The sequence below is a fragment of the Staurois parvus genome, unplaced genomic scaffold, assembly GCF_062004578.1.
Source record: "Staurois parvus isolate SC_StPar_1 unplaced genomic scaffold, SC_StPar_1.0 ptg000768l, whole genome shotgun sequence".
NCBI lineage: Eukaryota > Metazoa > Chordata > Amphibia > Anura > Ranidae > Staurois > Staurois parvus.
In genome coordinates this window covers 2459578-2485336 of record NW_028318564.1, presented here as the reverse complement: position 1 = coordinate 2485336, position 25759 = coordinate 2459578, and the positions used below count along the sequence as shown (strand labels likewise).

General features: G+C 37.8%; 1 protein-coding gene across 5 annotated transcripts in view; it reads right to left on the bottom strand.

The window, feature by feature from the left end:
* EFNA5 (ephrin A5) overlaps positions 1-25759 on the bottom strand; it is a 586842-nt gene that overhangs the window by 5904 nt on the left and 555179 nt on the right. For 2 of the 5 annotated variants that reach the window (XM_089654422.1, XM_089654421.1), the window contains 3 exons: positions 19290-19355; positions 18775-18855; positions 2381-2437 (listed from right to left, as the gene is read on the bottom strand). In XM_089654422.1, coding sequence (XP_089510548.1) covers positions 2381-2437; positions 18775-18855; positions 19290-19355 — 204 coding nt within the window. The remainder of the gene's footprint in view (positions 1-2380; positions 2438-18774; positions 18856-19289; positions 19356-25759) is intronic. The other 3 variants (XM_089654424.1, XM_089654423.1, XM_089654425.1) reach the window with 3 other exon arrangements.

Sequence of the window (25759 nt, the reverse complement as noted above, 5' to 3'; positions counted from 1 at the left end):
AAAACTTTTAAATACATTTTAATATGTGAGCTTTAATTTTTAACCTGTCACATATAAACATTCAGTGGTGAATGGTCAAGGTGTCCAAAGAAAGAAGAAAGTGGGACACGAGTGGGAAGCAAATTAGATGCGCAGCTACAATATGTTACATATAAACCCCACAAATACTTATGCTATCATTCCCAAGTGATATGGGGGCTGGAAAGCAGGAGCAACAATAATTTGAAAACAGTACACTTTTTTTTAAAACACCTTCAGTCCTGAAGACTGGTATCTTTAGGTCCTGCAGACTCCCTGGCCTACATGTTTAGTAGGCAGAACTAGTGGTGATACTGATAGTGATTTTATTTTATTTTTTTTATATAATTCTCCAAAAAAGAAAAAAGAAAACAGTTTTAATAATATGAAGAGTGTCTGGCCTCATTCTCTGGCAACACATTTGATACTAAATGTAGCTACTGCCTTCAAATATAACTAAATAATGTTTGTCACTCATCAGGTTAAACATTTGTCAACAAATGTGTGGTTTCTGCAAGTGAACCCAGGCAGATAGACCTGCCATGACTTTTAAACAATTTTATGCTCCTAAAAACTGACAAACCTTGTGATATTCAAAATAATTATAAAATGTTTAATACATATGTAGCATGTTGAAAATAACATTTATCTTTATCCTGAACATTACTGGTCTACAGGTAAGCCCGAAAAACTGTATAAATGTTGCTATACCTAAGATAAAGCAATGTGACAAAGAACATTGCAATTATACATATCTCAGTATGCATGATAGATGAGCTAAAATATTACGACTAGATAAACTGAACGATTAAGTACACATACTAAACTTTTCGCAAAGCAGTCCTCTCTGTATACCACTATTCCAAGATACAGCTGCTCCATAGCAAGGATGATGTTATAGGAGGTGAAATGATAAGGAGTTAATATAGTCTAATGATTTGTATTAGATGGATATAAGCAATGGTGATGTAATCTAGCAGTTGGTATAGAGAGGGAGCTCCTTAGTTGCTTTGAAAAAGATTTTGGATGTAACTGTACAGCTGTGTTACTAAATAAAGTTAATTGTGTACAGTAACATTTTCTTTTATTTTGACTTCCTTCAACAAATTCTAAAACAGCTGATACGTGTCTTTAGTATGTGTCCATAAAATTATCAGATCATCTGGTAAGGCAACATAATTCACAAGTATAAATAATTTTCAGCATAAATACATGAAACAACACCATAATTTTATAACATTTCAAATATGTTAAAGAGCAAATTCTTCCACCATGCTTTCATTTCTTCTTCTTTTAATACAAATCTTTTTTTTCCTACATAAAGATACCAATTAATGAGATTATTTCTTTTTTAACAATAGAGTTTTTTTGTATTTTAGGTTGCAGGGTCATAGCTCAACCTTAGAGCTCCAAGACTACAGCATCACGATTTAAGCAGAATGCCGTTATCACCATCCTTTCTATTTTCCCAATTGGAAATAAGAACAAAGATAAGATTTAGAGGTTGGTGTGGAATTACCACATTCTTCCTGAGTTACAACAAGGCACTAATTTTAACCAGACCCTTGTGTAATTATTAAAGGTCAATGCCACCAAGAACTGATATTTCATATTATGAAGTTACCAGTGGTTTAAATCACTTGTCCATTTTTTAGATCACTCTGAAGTTCAAATGATAAGAGTTTTCTGATACAGTCTGCATCTCCACCTTCTGCCACAAGGTTTCATTGAAGTTGTCACTTTTCTTCACAACTCCAACTCCTACTTATGTCCTTGTTCTACATTGTATAAAATCCTTCAGGACATTTTGGAAAGGCTACAGCAGGTGAAAAAGACTGAAAATCTGGTGAGAGCATCTAGCCACTGGAATCTCCAAGAAACATAACCATTTGGCAAGTGATTAAACCTACCACTGAATATAGTTGTAATAGCTGAACTTCTATAGCTGAAATTTAATTTTTAGGTGGATTTAGCTTTTAACACACCAGATTACACCCAGCACTGAATTTTTAGTGTTAGTCATAATTATCATCTAACTAAAATGAGAAAGTTGCTAAATTATTTTAGATTATGTTGTCATTATGAATCATGGACAGCCTATGTAAGCACTAAGCAGGGTTTGACAATGTTGTAAGCTGTCCAGATATCATGGCTTTGGCTTAAATATTGGATTTAAGAAGTTATTTCCTAACCCCTTGCCATCATTTCTATACATTAAATTATTCACTTTTAAATGCAATAAAGACATTTTACAGAAAGACAGGCAGGAATGGTGGAAGAAGCAGCCACACACAGCTCTATGGTAAACCCAGCATCCGCCCCAAATTTAGCCCCACAAAATGCAAAGACTCATCTCACTGACTGAATTCTGGGCTGGTCAGATTGGCAGGTAAACTTGGTGCTTCAATGAGATCAAAGCCTGCAGGGGAAAAGAGAGGAGTACCACTATGCTGCATATGAGTACTAGGAGGTTATGATAATGGGTGTGTGCTGTAGTCGACTGTTCCCCATGCTCTTTGTGTACACGGTTACTGTAAGCCAATGTGTAGAAAGCAGATTTGGGTATGTAGTTTACAGAGTAACTGGAGACTGTTACTGTCACCATAGTTAAGCATATTCTCCAAGTTTTTTTTCAATTGGTTGTTGGAGTATTCACATGATTTTTATGGTTTTAGGAGTTTATAGTCTTTTCAGTATCTGAACATATATTCATTAATCAATTGGAATGTAAGAATACATGTGTGACATCACCATAAAGTGTCCCCATTATGCATTAAGCATTTTGAAGTACAGCACTAGATGGTATAATTTTATAAACAGAACACAGACAATAAAGTGCTGAACTTTAATATGTACAGTATGCATCTTTATAAGGACCTCATGTCTAGTGTTTGTTAAGTGTCTATATACAGTCAATCTACAAGACGTCTCCGTGGTCTCATTGTGGATTAATGCAGCATTTAGGGAACGTAAAAGGCAACATAACACTTTAAGCACTGGACATAACCTGATTGACTTCATAGAATTGACAGATCATGAATTAATAAAAAGTAGAATAAGCCATCACCATGGCAGATGAAACTAGAACTGTGAAAGGATGACAGGGGGTGAAGGTCTTGAAAGAAAATGTATGAAATGCTGACTAAACCAGACATCACAATAAAGTGCTGTGAAAAGGACAGTGGAATTTAAGCAATTAAAACATATAAATTATTTTTGACAAATTTAAAGCAAGTTCATTGTGTTGTTTATGAATGGTAAGCTCCTCCTCTGGGTAGCAAGCATCTTAAGGTGCCTGCATGAACTCTCACATTCTTTGCAGAGTGCCCCAGTACTGCCATAGTACTTCAAAGACAGTAAAGACAGAGTGTCCCAGAGTGCCCCACTACTTTAAAGACAGTCAGAGTTTGAGAGTGAGTAGCTCTGCATAAAAGATAAAAAAAATGCTTGAAAGAATATGTAAACACCTGTTCGCCAGAAAAAAACAGAATACCATCCCTAAACCATCCACTCCATGTCCTTTAATGCCCATACTTTACAGGTACAGATTAATAATGCTTCCATATAGAAATCCCATAAACGTTTCCTGCATTTTCTCCTAAGTTATTTTAAATATCAGTTAATTGTGTTGTTGGAACAGATGATTAAAGAGCAATAGAAGGACTGAACATTTTACCTTTCCTTAGGAAAATGCTGTTTTAGGTGCTCTATTGTGTCAGCAATGTGACTAGCAATGAGATCAATTTTGAAAGTGTGAATAAGAGATCAGACTGGCTAATTCTTTAGCAGAAATCATGGCATACAGGTGAAACTCAAAAAATTTGAATATCGTGCAAAAGTTCATTTATTTCAGTAATGCAACTTAGAAGGTGAAACTAATATATGAGATAGACTCATTACATGCAAAGCAAGATAGTTCAAGCCGTGATTTTTCATAATTGTGATGATTATGGCTTACAGCTCATGAAAACCCCAAATCCACAATCTCAGAAAATTAGAATATTGTGAAAAGGTGCAAGATTCTAGGCTCAAAGTGTCCCACTCTAATCAGCTAATTAAGTCATAACACCTGCAAAGGGTTCCTGAGCCTTTGAATGGTCTCTCAGTCTGGTTCAGTAGGAATCACAATCATGGGAAAGACTGCTGACCTGACAGTTGTGCAGAAAACCATCATTGACACCCTCCATAAGGAGGGAAAGCCTCAAAAGGTAATTGCAAAAGAAGTTGGATGTTCCCAAAGTGCTGTATCAAAGCACATTAATAGAAAGTTATGTGGAAGGGAAAAGTGTGGAAGAAAAAAGGTGCACAAGCAGCAGGGATGACCGCAGCCTGGAGAGGATTGTCAGGAAAAGGCCATTCAAAAGTGTTGGGGACTTTCACAAGGAGTGGACTGAGGCTGGAGTCAGTGCATCAAGAGCCAGCACACACAGACGGATCCTGGACATGGGCTTCAAATGTCGTATTCCTCTTGTCAAGCCGCTCCTGAACAACAAACAACATCAGAAGCGTCTTACCTGGACTAAAGAAAAACAGACCTGGTCTGTTGCACAGTGGTCCAAAGTCCTCTTTTCTGATGAGAGCAACTTTTGCATCTCATTTGGAAACCAAGGACCCAGAGTATGGAGGAAGAATGGAGAGGCACACACTGCAAGATGCTTGAAGTCCAGTGTGAAGTTTCCACAGTCTTTGTTGATTTGGGGAGCCATGTCATCTGCTGGTGTTGGGCCACTGTGCTTCATTAAGTCCAGGGTCAATGCAGCCATCTACCAGGAGATTTTGGAGCACTTCATGCTTCTTTCCGCAGATGAGCTTTATGAGGATGCTGACTTCATTTTCCAGCAGGACTTGGCACCTGCCCACACTGCCAAAAGCACCAAAACCTGGTTCAATGACCACGGGATTACTGTGCTTGATTGGCCAGCAAACTCGCCTGACCTGAACCCCATAGAGAATCTATGGGGCATTGCCAAGAGAAAGATGAGACATGAGACCGAACAATGCAGAAGAGCTGAAGGCCGCTATTGAAGCATCATGGTCTTCCATAACACCTCAGCAGTGCCACAGGCTGATAGCTTCCATGCCACGCCGCATTGAGGCAGTAATTGCTGCAAAAGGGGCCCAAACCAAGTACTGAGTACATATGCATGCTTATACTTTTCAGAGGTTCGATATTGTTCTATGTACAATCCTTGTTTTATTGATTGCATGTAATATTCTAATTTTCTGAGATTGTGGATTTGGGGTTTTCATGAGCTGTAAGCCATAATCATCACAATTATGGCAAATCACGGCTTGAACTATCTTGCTTTACATGTAATGAGTTTATCTCATATATACTATTTTTTCGAGTTTCACCTGTATAATGCTTAGGCTATTGGCTACATGAATGGTGAAGGAGAGCTCTGAAGTATTTTACTCTCTAGGAATAAGTTGATTAAAATTTTTGTGTAAACCAATCAGTATATGATTATTGGGGTTTTTAACCAAAAATATGTAGCAGAATAGACATTGGAGTAAATTTATGAAAAAAAATCAGATTTTTAAAATGTATTTATTGGATATGTTTTTGATAGCAGAAAGTAAAGCATATTATTATTTTTTTTTTTTTTTTCAAAATTGTTGGTCTTTTCTTGTTTATATTGCAAAAAATAAAAAACCCAGTGGTGATAAAATACCACTAAAAGAAGGCTATTTGTGGGGAGAAAAAAATAACAAATTTCATTTGTATGCAGTATTGCATGAATATGCGATTGTAAGTTAAAATAATGTATCACTGTGTATACAAAAATGGCCAAAAAAAGGGGGGGGTAGATCTTCCAGAGGTCAGCGGTTGGATTTCTTCAACATTGTGCTTTTTTTATTCCTCATGGTAAGCAAACATATGAGGTTTTTGATAATAAATAAATGCATACCATTTGATAATTTCTAGAACTATTGGGCATGACCCATGACAAAAAGCTATAATAATCTATTAGTATGCAAATGTCAACTTTATTGGTTTAGTTTTACCTGGAGAAAATGGTAAAATAAACAAACATGGTCTAAATATAAAGTAAGTGCACTTTAGAATTTCATGTGTCTGTCAACAGTAAAGGCTCAAACTTGTTGGGTTTTACTCAACCCATATTAACCCACAAATAAGTGGAACTTTAAAAGTGTAAAAAGTGTGATTGTGGCTTTTGTGAAAGCTTGTTAACATTTTGTAAGGGTTAAGAAAGGAAAAGAGTAACAACTACTGACATTTGCAGCTTGAGCCATTTAAGTCCCAGCTGGAAGAACTCCTCTTATCATGGAGGACTGGCAAAAAGACAAGGGAGAGACCAGACAGGCCTGCTAAAACAGTGCTTATGAAGAGTCACATGGAGTGACACAGCTGGGGAATCTTGTAAATTGTCAATAAGAAATATCCAGATATGATTTTTGTAATTTTAAATCCCAATTGAGAAGGACTGAGAGTTCAATGGGTTGCTACTGCGCAATTGTGAACTGTGTGATGGGAATTTAGCTTTACCATACTGCAAGCTTCTGCCCCTCTAGGAACTGATTACTCACTTATTCTATTTAGAAAATAATGATTGTAAAATACTTATGAATGATTCAATATTTATTAATATTAGACAACCAGACTGAAACATCTGTGTTCATTCTTACTATATATATATATATATAGTTGATTTACTGCAAGCACACACACACACACTTGTATAGACACTTACTCATACTGCGTGTATATATAATAAATTCTACATCTTACAACAGAGGAAGAAAATACTACATATAATAGACAACAGACTTGAGCGGAACAGGCCTACAAAACTTTGGGTCAGTGTACTGAAATACAACTAACGTTTATTAGAAATGTGCTATATGTGCAGTCATACCTAATATTCTGTCATTGGGTAAGATTACTTTCTTTCAAGTGATGTCTGTACAGTGGGTACTCTGACCATATAGGGTGACTGCATTTACTCCTCCAGTGTGTCTATGGAAGAGCACTATAGCCACCCTTGGACAGCAGCATTGTCACCCTGTAGAGATGGTAGTGTTAGATGGACTAGTAGATTTAGATTGACTTTCCATTTGTGACTAACAAAAAAAAGCCCAACTAACAGCTTTTAACTTTTTAACTTTTTAGCTTTTTAACCTCTTCACACTGACAGTATGCATATGTGCAGCCTCTCGGTGGGTGGGCCTTGACACCAACAGGTCCTATATATGCATACTAAAATGTAAAAAAATCTGTGTTACCTACACTTACTTGAGATCATGTGACCAATGTGACAGCCAATCATGGCGGTCACAGGATCATAAACCTCGCCCCACCTCCTGGCATGAGAAATCCCTTAAAGGGCCAGAAGACACCGGGGTTATGGAGTTAAGCAGTTTCAGCAACAGTTTTTTTTTTTTTTTTTAAATAAAGGTTTTAACTAAGTGAATAAAAGCTGACCATCATAAGCACCTCATCAGTGTTAGGTGGTTTGTCTCAATCCTTAAACTGACACTTTAGGTGGACAGCTGGGTCTGTTAAAGGAACTAAAAAAATAATAGACTTGCTGGCTGGACTAATAGGTATTAAAACTATGTTGAATTGGGGTTGAGAAAAATATAAACTGCTGTGTTAATGCTATTAACAGACTACATCATATATGTAATGTTTTATTATGTTGCCCATAGTTATACTTTAAGAATACATAATTAAGGAATTTTAGAATTTAAAATCTGCTTTCTTCATAATTTTAATTCTTCCCAATTACTCATTATGCTATCTCTTCACTACAGCCATTATTAGGTAAAAATACATAGATTTTGTTGAAAACCCAATGCAACCATTATCCAAGTTACAGCCATTATGTTTAATGTTTTACCAAATTTATCAAATAATTCAGTTAAAAGATGTTTAGACAATGAAGCAATGTGTATAAAATTTCTTCTGCAGGCACAAACACATAAATGCTCATATGTTATGTTTTACGATCAGTGCTTATAGTGGACAACCGGAAAAAATCCTGATGGCAGCCAGTTAAAAAAGGATCTAATGCTGGTGCCTCAAGCCAGTATGGGCATCTTGATGCTGTACACATCACCATTGGGTTTGTATGTTAAGTCAATAATAACCTGAAATTTGTTAGCAAAACATGTTGCGATGCACAGAATCAGATCGCATGGGTGTGAATACCCATGTGATCAGATTTTGGTGCGGACAACAAAAAGGGTCCTGAACTATTTTGGTGTCGATGAGGAGCAACCTGAGCCATACAAATGTATGGCTCAAATTGCAGAACATAGACATCGTATGTGATTTGCACAGAAATGCGGTGAGGTTCCTGTGCAAATCAAATGCGATGTACCGCACCGCATCAGCATGGACCAAGGCTTAATATCATTTACAGAATTTATTTTATTGGCTATTTTAGATATCACTTAATTTATATCATAATATATCTATGGGAATAATTTTTGATGGAGATATGTTTCTTAAATTCAACAGCTGGATTTAATTTCAGAATGGATTATTAAATTATAATGCTCCCTGGGCAAAGTAAGCTACGAGCACAATATATGTAAAATATAACCTCAGTAAACTGCTCATTTGTTATAGCATTTTATGCATATCTTGATTGTGGGATCTAAACACTCCAAAGTAGTACTGTGTGAAAATTACTGTTAAAGGTATTTCATGTAGGAAAATGGAGGGACCATACACAAACATATGCACAAGAGTCATACATTCTACAATGGAGGGTCAAACCTTCAACTCAAATAGAAAAGTACCCATAGGAGTAACATTATAACCAGCTAGATAGGCTGCTATACCAATTTTCCCCTGTATCACTAAAAGTAAAATGTGAAAATGCCTCACACTTTACATCTGTCTGTAGGATTAACAGTTTATGGGATGCAATTTACTTAGCATTAGGACTCCACTTTTAGTAGCAGGTAGGAGAAATGTATTAGATTTAGATTACACAAATATTTGATGATACCTAGCTAACCTGGAAACCGTTACCCCAAACTGAAAGGGGCAAAGTAAAGCACAACTTATGACTTGAAATAGGGTGAGGAAGAGGATAAAATATGGGATAGAGCAGCTTGTTTAATCATCATCTGCCATCTACTTTTTATTAGTATAGCTGTCCTACTTTCTGTGTGTATTGCCTTTTTAAAGGTGCAAGCGTGCTTTGCAGCATTTGTACTGCATATTGATCTTTTCTTGTTGGCCTATATGCTGTCTATGAGATTGTTATGTACCAGCCGGTTGTGAACGCACGGCTCAGGTGGAAGTATTGCTAATGATTCAAAAATACAGACTTTGCTGAACACAGAAAAAACAGCCAGGAAGTGTCTTGAACTAATAAAATAAATTCTCAAGAGTAATGTTACAAAATGTGAATTTATTGGCAGAAGATTGGATGAAATCTGTCAGACAAAAGAGAAAAAATGAGGTACCCTATTATTAAATTATATTTTGAGTAAATATTAGGGGTTTTTTTGCACAAGGTATTGATGTACAGCAATGCTGAAACAAACAGATTGCTTTCCCTGCTTAAAAGCAATAGCTTTCATCTGTTTGAGTTTATTCCTTCAGTTTTTTGCTTGAACGAAAAGGTCAAGTCAGGTCATCATTTGTTTTCTGTATATTTACCAAAAACTAGAGCAGCTAGATGTTAATTTCAAAATCAATTATTTGATTTATGAATGATATGAAAGGCCTTCCTTTATTCCCATTCAATATTATGAGTTAAAAAAAGGCAAATTGTACAGTGGAAGTTTGTACACTGCTCAAAAAAATTAAAGGAACACTTTTTAATAAGATATAGCGTCAAGTCAAATAAACTCCTGGGATATTGATCTGGTCAGTTAAGTAGCAGAGGGGGTTGTTAATCGGTTTTAGCTGCTTTGGTGTTAATGAAATTAACAATAGATGCACTAGATGGGCAACAATGAGATGACCCCCCAAAACAGGAATGGTTTTACAGTGTCACTACAGGTAGCATGAGGAGATACTTGGACCCTACAGAGATTGCACAGGCAGTCCAACTCCTCCAGGATGGCACATCAATACATGCCATTGCCAGAAGGTTTGCTGTGTCTCCCAGCACAGTCTCAAGAGCATGGATGAGATTCCAGGAGACAAGCAGTTACTCTATGAGAGCTGGACAGGGCCAAAGAAGGTCCTTAACCCATTAGCGGGACAGGTATCTGCTCCTTTGTGCAAGGAGGAACAGGATGAGCACTGCCAGAGCCCTACAAAATAACCTCCAGCAGGCCACTGGTGTGAATGTCTCTAACCAAACAATCAGAAACAGACTTCAGGAGGGTGGCCTGAGGGCCTGAAGTCCTCTAGTGGGCCCTGTGATCACTACCCAGCACCATAGAGCTCGATGGGCATTTGCCATTGAACACCAGAACTTGAAGGTCCGCCACTAGCAACCTGTGCTTTTCACAGATGAGAGATGGTTCACCCTTAGCACATGTGACAGATGTGAAAGGGTCTGGAGAAGCCATGGAGAACATTTTGTTGCCTGTAACATCGTTCAGCATGACCGTTTTGGTGGTGGGTCAGTGATGGTCTGGAGAGGCATATCCATGAAGGGAAGCACAGATCTCTACAGGCTAGACAGTGGCCCCCTGACTGTCATTAGGTATTGGGATGAAATCTTTTGACGCATTGTCAGACCCTATACTGGTGCAGTGGGTTCTAGGTTCTTCCTGGTGCACGACAATGCCCAGCCTCATGTGGCGAGAGTATGTAGGCAGTTCCTGGAGGATGCAGGAATTGATACCATTGAATGGCCCCCATGCTCACCTGACCTAAATCCAATAGAACACCTCTGGCATATCATGTTTCAGTCCATCCAAGGTCGCCAGGTTGCACCTCAGACTGTCCAGGAGCTCAGTGATGCCCTGGTCCAGATCTAGGAGGAAATACACTAGGACACCATTCAACGTCTCATTAGGAGCATGCCCCGACATTGTCAGGCATGCATACAAGCACATGGGGACCATACAAACTACTGAGTACCATTTTGAGTTGCTGCAAAGGAAGTTCAGCAAAATGGACTGGCTGCATCACTTTTTCACTCGGTTTTTGGGGTATCTTTGCATTCAGTCCTCTATAGGTTGATAATTATCATTTCTATCAAACGATGGGACATCCTTACATTCCTAACATATTACCTAGTCCATATCAGTACATATATAAAGCATATGTTTCCCCATTGAGATCCAATGTGTTTTCAAAGTGTTCCTTTAATTTTTTTGAGCAGTGTATTTTGTTTTTTCAGAGCCACATGTATATCTTTAATATAAATAAAAGTGATAAAATGCTATATTCTAAGAGAACATCTATCAACTAAAAGTAAATATAATCCACCCTTAGTAGATGAAAATGATATGCATGTTCGCATACATATTCCTGATATGGAGGAATCGAGCTGTGTGCTAGATTTGGCACAGTGACCCAAATTGGCATAATAAGGGGAGAATGAGAATGAGAACCTTCCCAAAAGTGAAGCAGAAACTCCTGGTTGTCACCAAGATAGGAAAGCACAGAACATGAGCATCAGAAAGCATCAGAAAAAATGGACATTCAAGTCAAACCAGGACTTTTAATTTTACAGTTATAAAAAGGGATGCTAGTGTGGTGGTACTACACACAGTAGTAAGTGACAAGTGTGTCCTATTATTGATAAGTGGCGCACATGTCACGGCCCAGTCCAGAGACCATTAATTAAGATGGCAGACACTAATGTTAGTGCGTGCATGGAACAGCATGTGGTGATGAAGTGTCTTGTGAACAAAGGCATAAAACCCACAAATATCTACAGAAAACTTTAAGCACAGTACAGTGATAAGACGTCCAGCCACAGTAAGATATTTCAATGGTGTAAACATTTAAGAGATGGCCGTATATGTCCATTAATGACAATCCTGGACGTGGTGGCTCCCAGGCCACTACAGTCATTCCTGTGAACTTTCAGAGCATGAAACACCTAATCCAGGATAATCAATGCATAACCTGCCATGAAACTGGACAAAAGACAAATCTTTCTGTGGTCAGCATTTCAGCACTGATGACGAAATGAAGTAGGCTGTCATAGGATGGTTTAGGTGTATTGAAAAATCTTTCTATGCTGAAGCTTTCCATGCATTAGATAAGTGCTGGGATAAGTGTATACATTTAGCAGGGGAGTATGTCACCAAATAAATGCAGTTTCCACTCCTTGAAATGTTTTCTTTTGTTATATAAACTCAAAAGTCCCAGTTTGACTTGAATTCCCCTCATAGTATTAAAACACATCTAAACCTCCAGACCAAATACAAAATGATGGTCCCCCAGGAGCTGTTTGCCATTTTGTGCAAGTCTGCATAGATATTTGCACATTATGGCAAACTTACCTAGCAAAGTGATCCCCTCAAGTGCAGCACAGTTGCCAGCGCTTACATCTTCACCAGTCTTCTTCAGACGTCTTTGACTTCATGATTGGCTGAGCTTGAATGATGTAAATCCTATGCATGTGCAAAGGAGTTAATTCCCCTTGGCACAGAATGAGTGCAGAGACTGTGCACTGAGCTGCCCAATTGTTGCTCAGTGTACATTTATAGAAAAAAACATCAATGATAGAAGACACATACATAGTTTCTTCTGTCATCCAAAACGTCTGCCTCTCAGCACTTTTTACAAAGTCCCACTTTGCAGTTGTAGGCAAGAGTCTCACTCTGCAGTTATAGGCAAGGAACAGGCTTTTCTACTCAGGATGTGGCTGCTTCAGAAAAAAAAAATATCTGTACAACAGTTCACAAATTTTGTTTTATTCACCCAAATTGTATTTAGCTGATTTAAACTGATGCTTCATTTGGGCTTTAATCTGTCTCACTGCTTCTATTTAACATTGATAAACGACCTCTACTGTGATTTCAACTGTTCCTTTCAACCTTGTATGTTGCAAATATAAACAGTTAAACTCTCCAATGCTTTCCTTAGCAAAATTATTAGTGGCACAGTTAACTGACCAATTGGTGTAAATCACATTACCAAAGGTAGAAAACTGCTGCAGATCCCCACTTAGTTGGTCCTGGCTTACAGATAGTGAAATGTTTGATGGTAGACAGCTCAAATTCCTGCCTCTGCCCTTGTAGTGAACACAGACAGCTCTTTTTCCTACCTACAGTTGTGTTCAAAATAATAGCAGTCAGACTTCACTAACCTGATCAACCAATGTTTTTGGTAGAAATGATATTTCTACATGGCAAATAATTTACTAGCAGGTGTAGTAGAGCAATAGAGATCCAACAGACCCAACAGTCATGACATGCATGCTGCTGATTCTGTGTAATTGAATCACTAATTGAAAGGGGCATGTTCAAAGTAATAGCAATGTGGAGTTCTATTAGTGAGGTCATTCATTCTTTGAAAAACAGGTGTCAATTATTGCCCTTATTTAAGGAAGGAAGGCAGCAAATGTTGTACATGCTGGTTACAGTGCATTTCTCTCTGAAATTCTGAGAAAAATGGGTTGTTCCAGACATTGTTCAGAAGAACAGCGTACCTTGATTAAAAAGTTGATTGGAGAGGGGAAAACATATAAAGAAGTGCAGAAATGGATAGGCTGCTCAGCTAAAATGATCGCAAATGCTTTAAAATGGCAACCAAAACCTGAAAGACGTGGAAGAAAGCGAAAAACTACCATTGGAATGGATAGAAGAATAGCCAAAATGGCAAGGACTCAGCCAACAATCAGCTCCAGGAAGATCAAAGAACGTCTAAAGTTACCTGTGAGTACTGTTACAATTAGAAGATGCCTATGTGAAGCCAAGCTATCTGCAAGAAGCCCCCGCAAAGTCCTACTGTTGAAAAGAAGATGTGCTGAAGAGGTTACAATTTGCCGAAGAGCACATTGTAACCTCAAGAGCACCTGTTTTCCAAAAGAGAAATGGGGCAACCTGTTTTCCAAAAGAGAAATGGGGCAACATTTTGTGGACTGATGAAAGTAAGATTGTTCTTTTTGGGTCTAGTGGCTGGAGACAGTTTGTCAGACGACCCCCAAACACTGAATTCAAGCCACAGTACACTGTGAAGACAGTGAAGCATAGTTGCGCAAGCATCATGATATGGGGATGTTTCTCATACTACGGTGTTGGGCCTATTTATCGCATACCAGGGATCATGGATCAGTTTGAATACATCAGAATACTTGAAGAGGTCATGCTGCCTTATGCTGAAGAGGAAATGCCCTTGAAATGGGTGTTCCAACAAGACAACGACCCCAAACACACCAGTAAACATGCAACATCTTGGTTCCAGACCAACAAGATTGACGTTATGGAGTGGCCAGCCCAATCCCCGGATCTTAATCCAAAAGAAAATTTGTGGGGTGACATCAAAAATGCAGTTTCTGAGGCAAAATCAAGAAATACAGAAGAACTGTGTAATGTAGTCCAATCATCCTGGGCTGGAATACCTGTTCACAGGTGCCAGAAGTTGGTTGACTCCATGCAACACAGATGTACAGCAGTTCTCAGAAACAGTGCTTATACAACTAAATATTAATTAAGTGATCCAATGGAAAGCTAAATCTTCAAACATTTTTCAGTTTATATATAGTGAATGTTTGAGTTTGTAAAGAAGAATATAAACACTGCTATTTTTTTGAACAGTCTAATATTCACTTTTCTTCAATTTGTTTAGAGGAACAACACAAATTTGATATATTTTTCTTCATGTTTTGATTTGGAATAGAATGTGTAGTGTTCCCAATGCATTTGTGTGTATGGAAATAAAAGCTATTAGAAGGATTTTGAGCTTTATTCACTTTTTTCAACACACTTCTATTATTTTGAACACAACTGTATATGCCCAGCTGTTAACCTCATAAAACTCACAATTGACAGCCTTCCTCCCCCTCTTTGCTCTCAGCTGAGTGGTGGATAAGCAGAGAGAACCTGAGAAAGCATCTCCAGCTCTGGTGCTATGTGTATTTTGCCTGGTGCAGACAAAGTAAAAAAAAATAAAGCAGATACCTCCTAATTAACAAGCAGTTTGTGCTCCCTTTGTAAACTAAGAGTGAGACCTCTAAGAAGACTGGTGTATGTTTCATGCCTGCACCACTCTTTGTTAATTCCCCCCTCTTTGTCATAAATGTCCACAGAAAAATTTTCCAAAGTTACAAGTTAAGCAAAGTCATGGAAGCATGACAGCAAAATCTTACTTGCCACTGGTTAACTAACACGATGTACTGAACAAAATCAGCAATGACAATAAATTCCTCTTATAATAATTTGCTGTTTATTTTATTTCATTTTAACTGTCTATTTTAATTGTTTGGGAGATGGGCTTGTTTTGACAGATGGGCTAGTAACACCATGGGAAGTCATAACACATTTTGTTTTGTTCCAAAACGTTGTAGTTATTTTTAGAAATTTGCCTGCATGTAATATGTCCCATTTTGTCCTTTACTTACAGATGTGCAACTCAGAGAGCTCTCTTTACTGTAATAAGGTTGGTCGTATCAAAACATGAAAAAACTGTTAATTGCTTAACATATGGCATACTACTGTTTGTTGATTTAAATCTCTGTTGTAGGCTGTCATTATTTCTACCACAGGCAATTGTTGCTTTGCACAAGTAAAGGTGCCTCAAGAGGCTTAAGACTTGGAAGCAGATCTTGTTTTTTTTAAATACATTGCACCCCACTAACCTTACAAACTAGGGTAGTTTATTAGGGATACAGAACCATATGTTCCTTGATTACCGTGTAGTCAACCCCTTCCAGCTCTCTTTGAATTCTCATTGGCTACAAAATGTGGAGTGGAGGATTAAGTTAGCCATAATTTTCCTTTTTCTAACTTCTAATTAAAATATCTCTTGACATGGAAGAAAATCTTCCATTTTGCAACAGTTTTATTTGCTTGTTTAAAAGATTTCCACATTTGCTTACTCTTACTACACTATGACTACAGGCAAAACTTTATTTTTTTAGTTTTGAACAGAATGGATATGATTAGAACACTTGCTATTTTTTTTAATTGCTGTCTGTGTCCCTATGAGGGAGTTTCATCCTTTTTATTTGTCCTGTTTACCATTAGTGAAAATAAAAAAAAGTAAATTTCAAATTTTAGGTTGTCCTCATTAAAGTAAGAGAGGGGAAATCCTCCAACGGAGACACAAGTTCTGGTGACTGAGGAGCCCAAGGAATATTCTTAATTTGCAGGGATGTCCTCTCCCTTTCCTGCCTTGCCTACAGGACAGGAAGTGAAGGTAAATCTCCCCAATGGAACACAGATGGATAAAAAAAAAAGTGACAGGAGTTATAACTCTCCCTTACCCCTGCTTCACATATATGCGGCCGTGCGGGTTGCATTTTGCGCAGGCACGAGGGCCCATTCATTTGAATGGACTTCCGTGCCCCATGACACATGTCCCTGCACTTCTGAAAATGCAACCCGCACGGGAACCTTGGTTCCCAGTATGGTTGCGTGTTCCAGTGCGGGTGGCGTGCCATTAGAATTAATGGCACCCGCTCGCGGGTCCGCATTCCTCTGTGCGGGTGGTGCGGCTGCATGGATTTTCATGCGGATCTGCAGCACCAGCACATATGTGAACCTAGCCTTAATCTATTCAAAATTGAAAAAAAAGGTTTTGCTATGTTTCCACATTAAATACCTGGAAACCAGCTGAGAGAGTCAATTACAAAGTTGTATTAACCACTTGCCGCCCAGCCACTGTAGAAATACGGCGGCAGGGCAGCACGGCTGGGCAAAAGCACGTTTTAAAACGCGCTTTTGCAAAACAGGTAGGGGGCGCGCCGCCGCCCTACCTGCACCGCCGATCCCGGCAATCACTGACAGAGAGCAGGGCTGAAGTAGCTCTGCTTTCTGTCAGTTCCCTGACAGCTCCTGACACGCTGATCAGGAGAGAAGAGTTTATCTCTCCCGATCAGCATGTCCCTGTGCAGTACCCACCCCCGCCCCCTAGTAAAACACTCCCCTCACACAGTTAACCCTTTCAGTGAATAATAAAGTTATCCCCTTCCTCCCCAGTGCCATTAGTACAGTGTCAGTGGGTTTTTTTTTGCACTGATCACTGTATTGATGTCACTGGGGATGTCAGTGACCCCAAGTCAGTTCCCCCCCAGTGTCAGAATGTCCGCCGCAGTCCCGCAGTCCTGCCATAAGTCGCTGATCGCTGCCATTATTAGTATAAAAGAAATTAAAAATCCGACTTTCTTTCCCGCCATTTGTAAACGCTATAACGTTCACGTAAACCAATTAATTTACACGTATTGGATTTTTTTTTAGCAAAGACGTTGCAGAATACATTTTGGTCAAAATTTTTGACGAAATTTGATTTTAAATTTTTTTTACTGGACATGTTTTATAGCAAAAAGTCCAAAATATTGGTTTTTTTTCTCAGAATTGTCAGCCTTTTTTTTTTATAGCTCAAAAAATTTAAAACGCACAGGCAATCAAATACCACCGAAAGATAGCTCTATTTGTGTGAAAAAAGGACATAAATTTAATTTATGTACCGTATTGCATGACCGCACAATTGTCCGTTAAACTAGTGCAGCGCTGTCTAGCAAAAAAATGGCGTAAATTGCAGTATCTATACCATAGTTTGTAGACGCTATAACTTTCACACAAAGCAATCATTATACACTTAGTGGGATTTTTTTTTACCAAAAACATGTAGCAGAATACATTTTGGCCTAAATTTATAACCAACTTTGAGTTTACTATATATTTTTTATAGCTGAAAGTAAAAGCTCTATTTGTGTGAAAAAAAGGACGTAAATTTCGTTTGGGTGCAGCAGTGCATGACCGCGCAATTATCAGTTGAATTAGTGCAGCGCTGATTAACAAAAAGAAGCCTGGTCATTAAGGGGGGTAAATCCTCAGGAGGGCAAGTGGTTAATGAGGGTGAGGGGGGAATTCTGTTAAATGCACCTCTAAAATTAGTGAATGATGGCTCATTGTATTTGAAAAGGCATCAAAATTAAAAGAAAACTAAATCTGTATCTGCGGGAAAAGATCCCTTAACTACAAAATACCATTTATCTGCTTTGTAAAATGTGTGTACCTCTAAATAAAATTAAAAAAATGCATACATATAGTTTAACCTCAAATGAAAACATTAATGGTAAACAACAGAGATGGAGTTACACATTCAAATGCTTTGAATTTTTAGTTTAATTATGATGTCATTGTTGTCTAGCTGGCTCAACAATGGGGAAACTGATTTTCACCAAATAATTACCCTAACCCCCAAAAGTGTTATGTTGCTTTATTAGTAGATTTGCTATGATAACTACAGGAACTGACACATACAAAAACTATCACAAATTACAAGGTCACAGACAGGGGTGTATTGTGTCATGCGTATATCAATAAAGAAACACATGACCACATCATGAAGCACTAATCTAAAATCAAAGTTTTACAAAACTTTTAGGAAGTACATGAATACATATAATCAAACACAAAACGTCATCTGCATGCGAAATATCTATTTTGATTTCATAATTAAAATTTTAGTTTAAAAAGGAAAATTTAATGCAACTTTTGCAAGCCCAAAAGAAAGCAGGTATGCATAATGTCCTCCATGCATTGCATAAACATGCTCAAGGAATGAGGGTAACTATGAAAACCGTATCACCGCTCTACATAGACAACATGCAAGACATGCAAGGCTTGGAATACAAAGCACCAAAGGGAGAAAACAAGTTGGTTAAAAGAGATTTCTCTAAGCATACTAACCTGCTGGTTCTAATGAATTTTCTACTTTGTCGTTAACATCGAAAACACGGTCATGAACACCTATAGTTTTCATACAGCTGTCTATAATAAAAATAGAGATAATAGCCAAATATGTTAGTGAGATCTTTCCAGCTCCACCACTTTCTTTATGTTACTTTTTTATTTTTAAATTTATGGGTTTTTTTTGTACTGCATGTTTTGCTTAGAGCATTTTTGAGCTATGGGGCATTTTCCTTATGCCAAGCATACAGTATTGTTTTCAGTCAATCTAGACATCAACAACATTTAAGAAACAACAAGTTAGCAGGGAGGCATGTTTGTAACAATGCTCAATGAGGAGTGATTAGAAATAAAGATGCAAAGTAAATCACAAACGTTGATTACTGGTATCACAAAAGGCTTAATATTTACAAACAAACAAAGAAAGGAACAAAAAAAATTTAATGCTTTTAATTGTAGCACACAATAAAACATGCATCTGAGGGCCATGTCTGAAGCAGACATAGGGCACTTACTTGCTGGCCGTACATAAACTCTGAGCTTTAAGCAGGATCTTCTTCCATTATCTGGAATTGCTGAAGCTGAAGAAGAGAAAAAAAGTTTCATTTTAAACTTTTGTTCAAAGTTATCACAATGTAGTTGTATACTCTTAGAAAAAGGTTCATGTGCAAATTGATTGCATTTCTATGGTGTTTGAAGCTGTTGGAAAATTAAGATGAAGGGCATGAATTTAACCATTAAACCAGTCTTCTTTAAATGCATACAAGTTTGCATCAGAAACTGACTAGCAAACATCTACCATCCATCACCCAGTTGAGGCAAGGGAACTTTTATTGGAAGTGACTTAAATGATGAATTTGGGTCAATTTAATTTTGGTTTTTTTTCTGTTTTATGTTTTACCCTCATGTTTAATTGTTTACCAAATACAATTTTAATTTTTACAGGTAAAAATACAATACAGAGTGCTGCCATGACACCACTTTCAGAAGGAATATTAGGCTTTCCAAACAAAAATGGACATAACTGTAGCTGTTTGCTTTTAGACTGTGTTGCTCTAGATTAATGTTTGTAGGAAATTATAGAAAGCAAGCAGAAAAAGAAGAGAGAAGGGTTCAGTCACAAAGCAAATTTGTCTCTTATTCGCTTTTACAAATGATTATTGCAATGTGATAGCAATAGCCAGAAATGCCATACTGTAGTAGTTCAGCCTGCTGATTGTAATGCTATTCTAATATAGGTGTACGTTTATTAAGAGATAATTGATCTCATTTCAGTTCTCAGGAAAAAAATAGGCTCCTCTGTCCCCCTGTTTATGAAGCAGAAAACATTTTGTTTTCAGGAGAAGTGAGTTTTTCCAGAACAGCTGAGATCTGTGTAGAAGGGGGAGGTCTGCATGTGATCTCCTGAGATAATTGTGTGGTTATAGATAACCTGAGTCTAAACAGTGAAACCAAAGTTAAAAAGACCATGCAATTACATGAAAATATTTTTTGTTTTTATTTCAGGTACTTATATAGTGCCGTCAATTTACATACAGTATATATTGTACATTCACATCAGTCCCTAACCCTCAAGGGGCGTACAATCTAAGGTCCCTAACTCACATTCATACATACACATACTAGGGCCAATTAACCTACCAGCATGTCTTTGGAGAGTGGGAGGAAACCAGAGTACCCAGAGGAAACCCATGCAGTCACAGGGAGAACATGCAAACTCCAGGCAGGTGGTGCCATGGCTGGGATTTGAACCAATGACCCTAGTGCTGCCAGGTGGAAGTGCAAACCATTTAGCCATTAATAAGCACTGATCACTGATACTTTTTGATGTACATTTGGCACATTCTTTAAATGTTTTGGGTCCTTTTTATTGCAAAGTTTGGCATTGTTTACGTGTACTTTGCTGCTTTTTAACATGCTGTATATTTTAACATGCATTTTGGTGCGGATTTTTAAATGTGCATTTTGGTGCTTTTCTAAACACACATTTAGGCACTTTAATGTACATTTTGGCACAGGTTATCTTAACCCGCATTTTGGTGTGGTTTGTAATACACATTTTAGCACTTTTCTTAGCATGTATTTTGGCACTTTTTTAACGTGCATTTTGATTTGGGTTTTGGTTTTCATATTTTGGCAAACCGAACATCTGCTAGCCACTTTTGGGTGCCATGAACCAATATTGACACCGCAAACATGACATGCATTTTGCATGCGTTTTCAGAACACACACAAAAACGCAGGTAAAAAATGAGCCAAAATACATGTTAAAAAGCACCAAAATGCACATAAAAATTTCAACACACATTTTTAATAAAATGTGTGTTGAAAAAACCAGTAAACTGTTTGTTAAAGAACTACACCAAAATGTGCATTAAAAAGGCCACAAAAAGCCAAACTGAACCTTCTTGGGCATGGAGTGTTGTGTGTTTTTTCAATGTGCATTTTGGCGCGTTGATAGTGTATTTGTCAAAATGTGCAACAAAATGCATGTCTGCTGAAAGCATTTGGGGTGCCATTAACAATGAATGGAACCCAAAAGTGCACTACGCATTTTAACACAATTTTAGCACAATTTGGAATTGCGGCAAGAATTGTGCAATTCTGCCAATAATTCTGCATTGCTCAGATGTAAATGGATCCTAAACAACAATACACTATAACTACACTGTAAGTGTGTGTATACATATATACAGTATATATACTGTACAGTATATTTAAAACAAATATACATATATAGTTACAATTTATATCAATGTTTAACCCCGCTAGTGCTGATATTAGGAAGAAAAAACCTTCTTCCTTGCATAATAGCAGCTTCTCACCAAGATTCTCCAAGGATGGAGAATCTGGGATGGAGATATTTTAAAGAGATGGCTGTCACGATCACGGCGTCAGACCCCAGCCATTCTCACCAAACTCGTGACCGAAGGACTAGCCAATCTAAAACCGCCATGTCACGTGCATAACAATGCCACACCCAGCTGCACCCTGCACAACGATTTTTCAGCTAATGGACCACAGATCGATGTACCGCCAGCCTGAGCGATTGTTACTGGGTCAGGTTAATTACGCAATTAACCCTTCACACTGCCACCACCTCCTTTTTGTACAGAGAAAGAGGAAACTCGGCGCTATCAGCTAAAACACCATAATGGTTGAGATAATCGTCTGCATAATACGGTCCTCGCAGGCCGATTATGCAGAGGGTTAAACAAACACAGTAGCGTCTCTTTAGAGGCAGGAATTCGAAATTGCAATAAAGCGCTATAGAAACAGTTAAACATTTTCAGAAGGAAAGATTTATTACTAAAAGGTCAAACGGGTGCAATAAAAATATTTACAGAAAAAGATGTCACTAAGATATATATATATATATAAACATACAGAGACCAACAGCACAGCAAAGAGATATCAGAGAGAGGTGAAAGGGTTAAGGTACTTGCCAAAGTCCTGGGTTAGCAAATCCAAGTTTCAGAGCAAAAGGCAGGGGTCTTCCCAGGTGGTATTGATGTTAAAATGGGAGACATCTTCAACTTACACTCTTAGGCCTGACAGCCTATTTTGTAGTCCCCAGCAGGGGGTGTCTCTGAAATCAAGGACCAATCCCCGCTTAGGGCGTGGAGATATGGGTGGATGCCTCAACTAGAGCAAAAATCTCCCGTAACTCATATTTTGGTCCATAACTGTCCATCTGCACAAGGGACATTCCACCCGTGGGTAGATTATTATGCAGACAAGTCTGAGGATTAATTAGATATGAATTATGAAAATGTGCACTGAACAGTTCACGAGATCTATTTTTCTGCTTTTCTATGTATTCCAGCCACGAAGATTAACCTATCAAACTGTTCGTCTCCTCGTGGCCAATCTGACGATATGTCTGGTTTTTATGTAAGTCTCACATATTCCAAGATATGAGACATAGGGGAAAAATGGATTTTAACACAGGTTATCTGGTCGTGTTTCCTGGGAAGGTTCTTTGAACTCCTGGGAAAGCTTGCCTTATCTTATACGAGGTGTTATATGGTACAGCTCACCCAGACAGCTAGGCACCTAGCTCAGAGATGTTTTATAGCTCTGGGGTTCCCTGCTGCTTTGGCCTGCCAGTGACCCACAACCAGCACACACACACTGGCCAAATGTCTCCTCTCAGAGAGGGAGGGGGAGGGAGTGAGGGGAGAAAATGGATACCCTTAACAAAATGGAGGCTTGCGTCAGCCTCTGGGTATACGCTGGTTACAATGGCCAGTGAGATCTTTAGATTTCACCTTCATAAACTCTCCATCTCTGTAAAAGTGAATGACAGAACAGTGTCCTATGATGAGAAGTGAAGAAAATGTTCTCCGCTCCTTACCTCAGCTTGATAAACTGGCACACCTGAGAGATCAGCTGTGATCATCAGGATCTCAGCTTTTCTCCCTTTCATAAATGGACACCTTAATTGCTTCAGCTCTATTAGGACCAGTCAATCATGGCTATATAGGAACAATTTGAGCACATCGTGAGATAACTGATCATGGATGGGTTTACACCAAATGATAAAAGGACTGGAATATGTTTGAAGATATTATTGCAACTACCATTCAATGAACAATTTTGATGATAACAGGTAGATCTCTAAATTCCCATCATTCTTTTTTGAAAGAATGTAACTTGCAATGAAACTCTTATTGTTAAATAGGCAGTATAAAAAATAACTATTTAAAAGAGAACTTCACTTTCATTATTAAAAATGATATGACAAATACAATTGTTACGCAAATCATTTTGTAATTTACTGTTTTCATTGCAGACTGCAGCCAATATAGTTTTCAAATACTGTAAAAAAAATCCTATGCAACCTGGTGATCTAGAAACATATTTATATACATATAATAGGAATTTCAGTTTTGGTGAGAGTCCCTAATTGTTGACACTGCAACTTTCCTCATTGAAATACTAATACTTCACCAGGTGATTATAATGCACCAGACCATCCCATAACATGCTGGAAAGAAAATGGCATAACAAACAGCTATTACTTCAGAAGAGAAACCTGCAATAATGTTTATTAAAATGGTTGTGATGAACAAAGAGGTTATCTTTTTTTTTTAACAAAAGTGCAATTGCTCTTTAATCTTTCAAAGGAAATAGGACACCAGGTGTGTTCAGTTCCCTTCATTTAAATTTACGTGTTAATTTTCTCACATATCTGCTTTACACCACTCCAATCTGCAGAAAGTAACTTGCAGGTCCAATTATTCAGCTTATGTCATAATGAAAAAAGTGAGAGGTGGAGATTGGCAGAGGAACTTCACAATACAAGTCCTAATCAGTGAAAATCAATATGCTAATACCACCTTTACACATCGGGTATTCTAATCAGCTCCCATTAAAAAAAAATAGCTGAATGGTTTTGATAAATGTTCTGATTCATTTAACGTTATGGTACATGTGTACATGTCTAAATAATTTAAATTATGATAGCACATTAATTAAAACATAAGTAGCAATAAATCTATATGTCTGAATGTCTTGAAAGTTATGTGGAAAAACTTTAGCAATCTGCTTGTGAAATTTTTTCCATATGATCATACAGCCTAATTTGGACAATGTTTCATAAAACTCCTTAAATTATCTTCATGCATACCACCAAACAGGCAGATGCTCTTGGAATGTGAGATAAAGCATCCCAGAACAGGGACCTCAGCTTCCAGTGTAATGAAAAAAAAATCATTCTCATAGCTATACAGCAACCACAAACCAACCTGTTCACATTTTGGTTAGACTTTGAACTTTTAGGTTAATTAAGGGAACCCCTTGGGGAAAAAAATTAATGAGCAGATAATTTATACAAGCAGTCTGTGAATTTTAACGATGATTAATTGCTACCTTTCTGAGGGTTTTTACCACATTACCAATTGTAGGGCATTATTTTGGGACATAATTTAGAGCAGCAAATGAATGGTTAGCTGATAATTCATTATTTTTGTTTTTTAGAATTTACATGCTGTGTTTATTTAAAAAACATTCACCAGCTGCATTGATCTGTGCATTCACGTGATCAAGCAACATTTGCCAGTAATTGGATTGTCCCATTCTTCAAGGGGAAATACAGATCTCAGTAGCATTTGCTTTATTTTGTAATGTGAACAATGTTACATTTGCTACCAAATTGATGTGTGCTATTCATTTTGTTCTGAATCAAATTTGGACAAAATTTTCATTATTTAGGGATTCATATGTATTTGAATCTTTGAATCACAATATTAACTTAGATTGTAAGCTCTAGCCAGCAGGACCCTTTGATCCCTCCTGTATGAATTTGTATTGTAATTGTACTGTCTGCCCTTATGTTGTAAAGCGCTGCGTAAACTGTTGATTCTATATAAATCCTGTATAACAATAACAATTAACGAATTTCAACTCATTTCAATATATCCAAAATAAATTATAATGAAATAACAAATGTATTAGTATTCATTTGTTTCATTCAGATGACATGATGCAATAGTTTGGGCCTTTTGTTAAAGTGTTTCTAAAAGCTCAAGGTTTTTTACCTTCATGCATTCTATACAAGAAGATTAAAAACCTTCACTGTGCAGCATTCCCCCAGTCCCCCTAATACTCACGTAAGCCCCCTCTCAATCCAGCGATGTGCACTGGAGTCTCGGCTATCCCTGTTCTCATTGGCTTAGACAGAAGTTGTAGCCATTGGCAATCACAGCCACTGAGCCAATGAGAACAGAGAGGGGGTGGGACCGAGTCACAACTCCATGTGTGAATGGACACACATGGAGCAGTGTGTGCCCCCATAGCAAGCTGTTTGTTTTGGGGGCAGCCAATAGGAGGAAGAGGCCAGGAGCGCTGGCAGGGGAGCCAAGAAGAGGAGGATTCGGGCTGATCTGTGCAAAACCGCTGCACACAGCAAATAAGTATAGATGTTTGTTATTTTTTCTTGAAAAAAATAAGCCTTTAGAATTACTATAATGTTTGAAACATC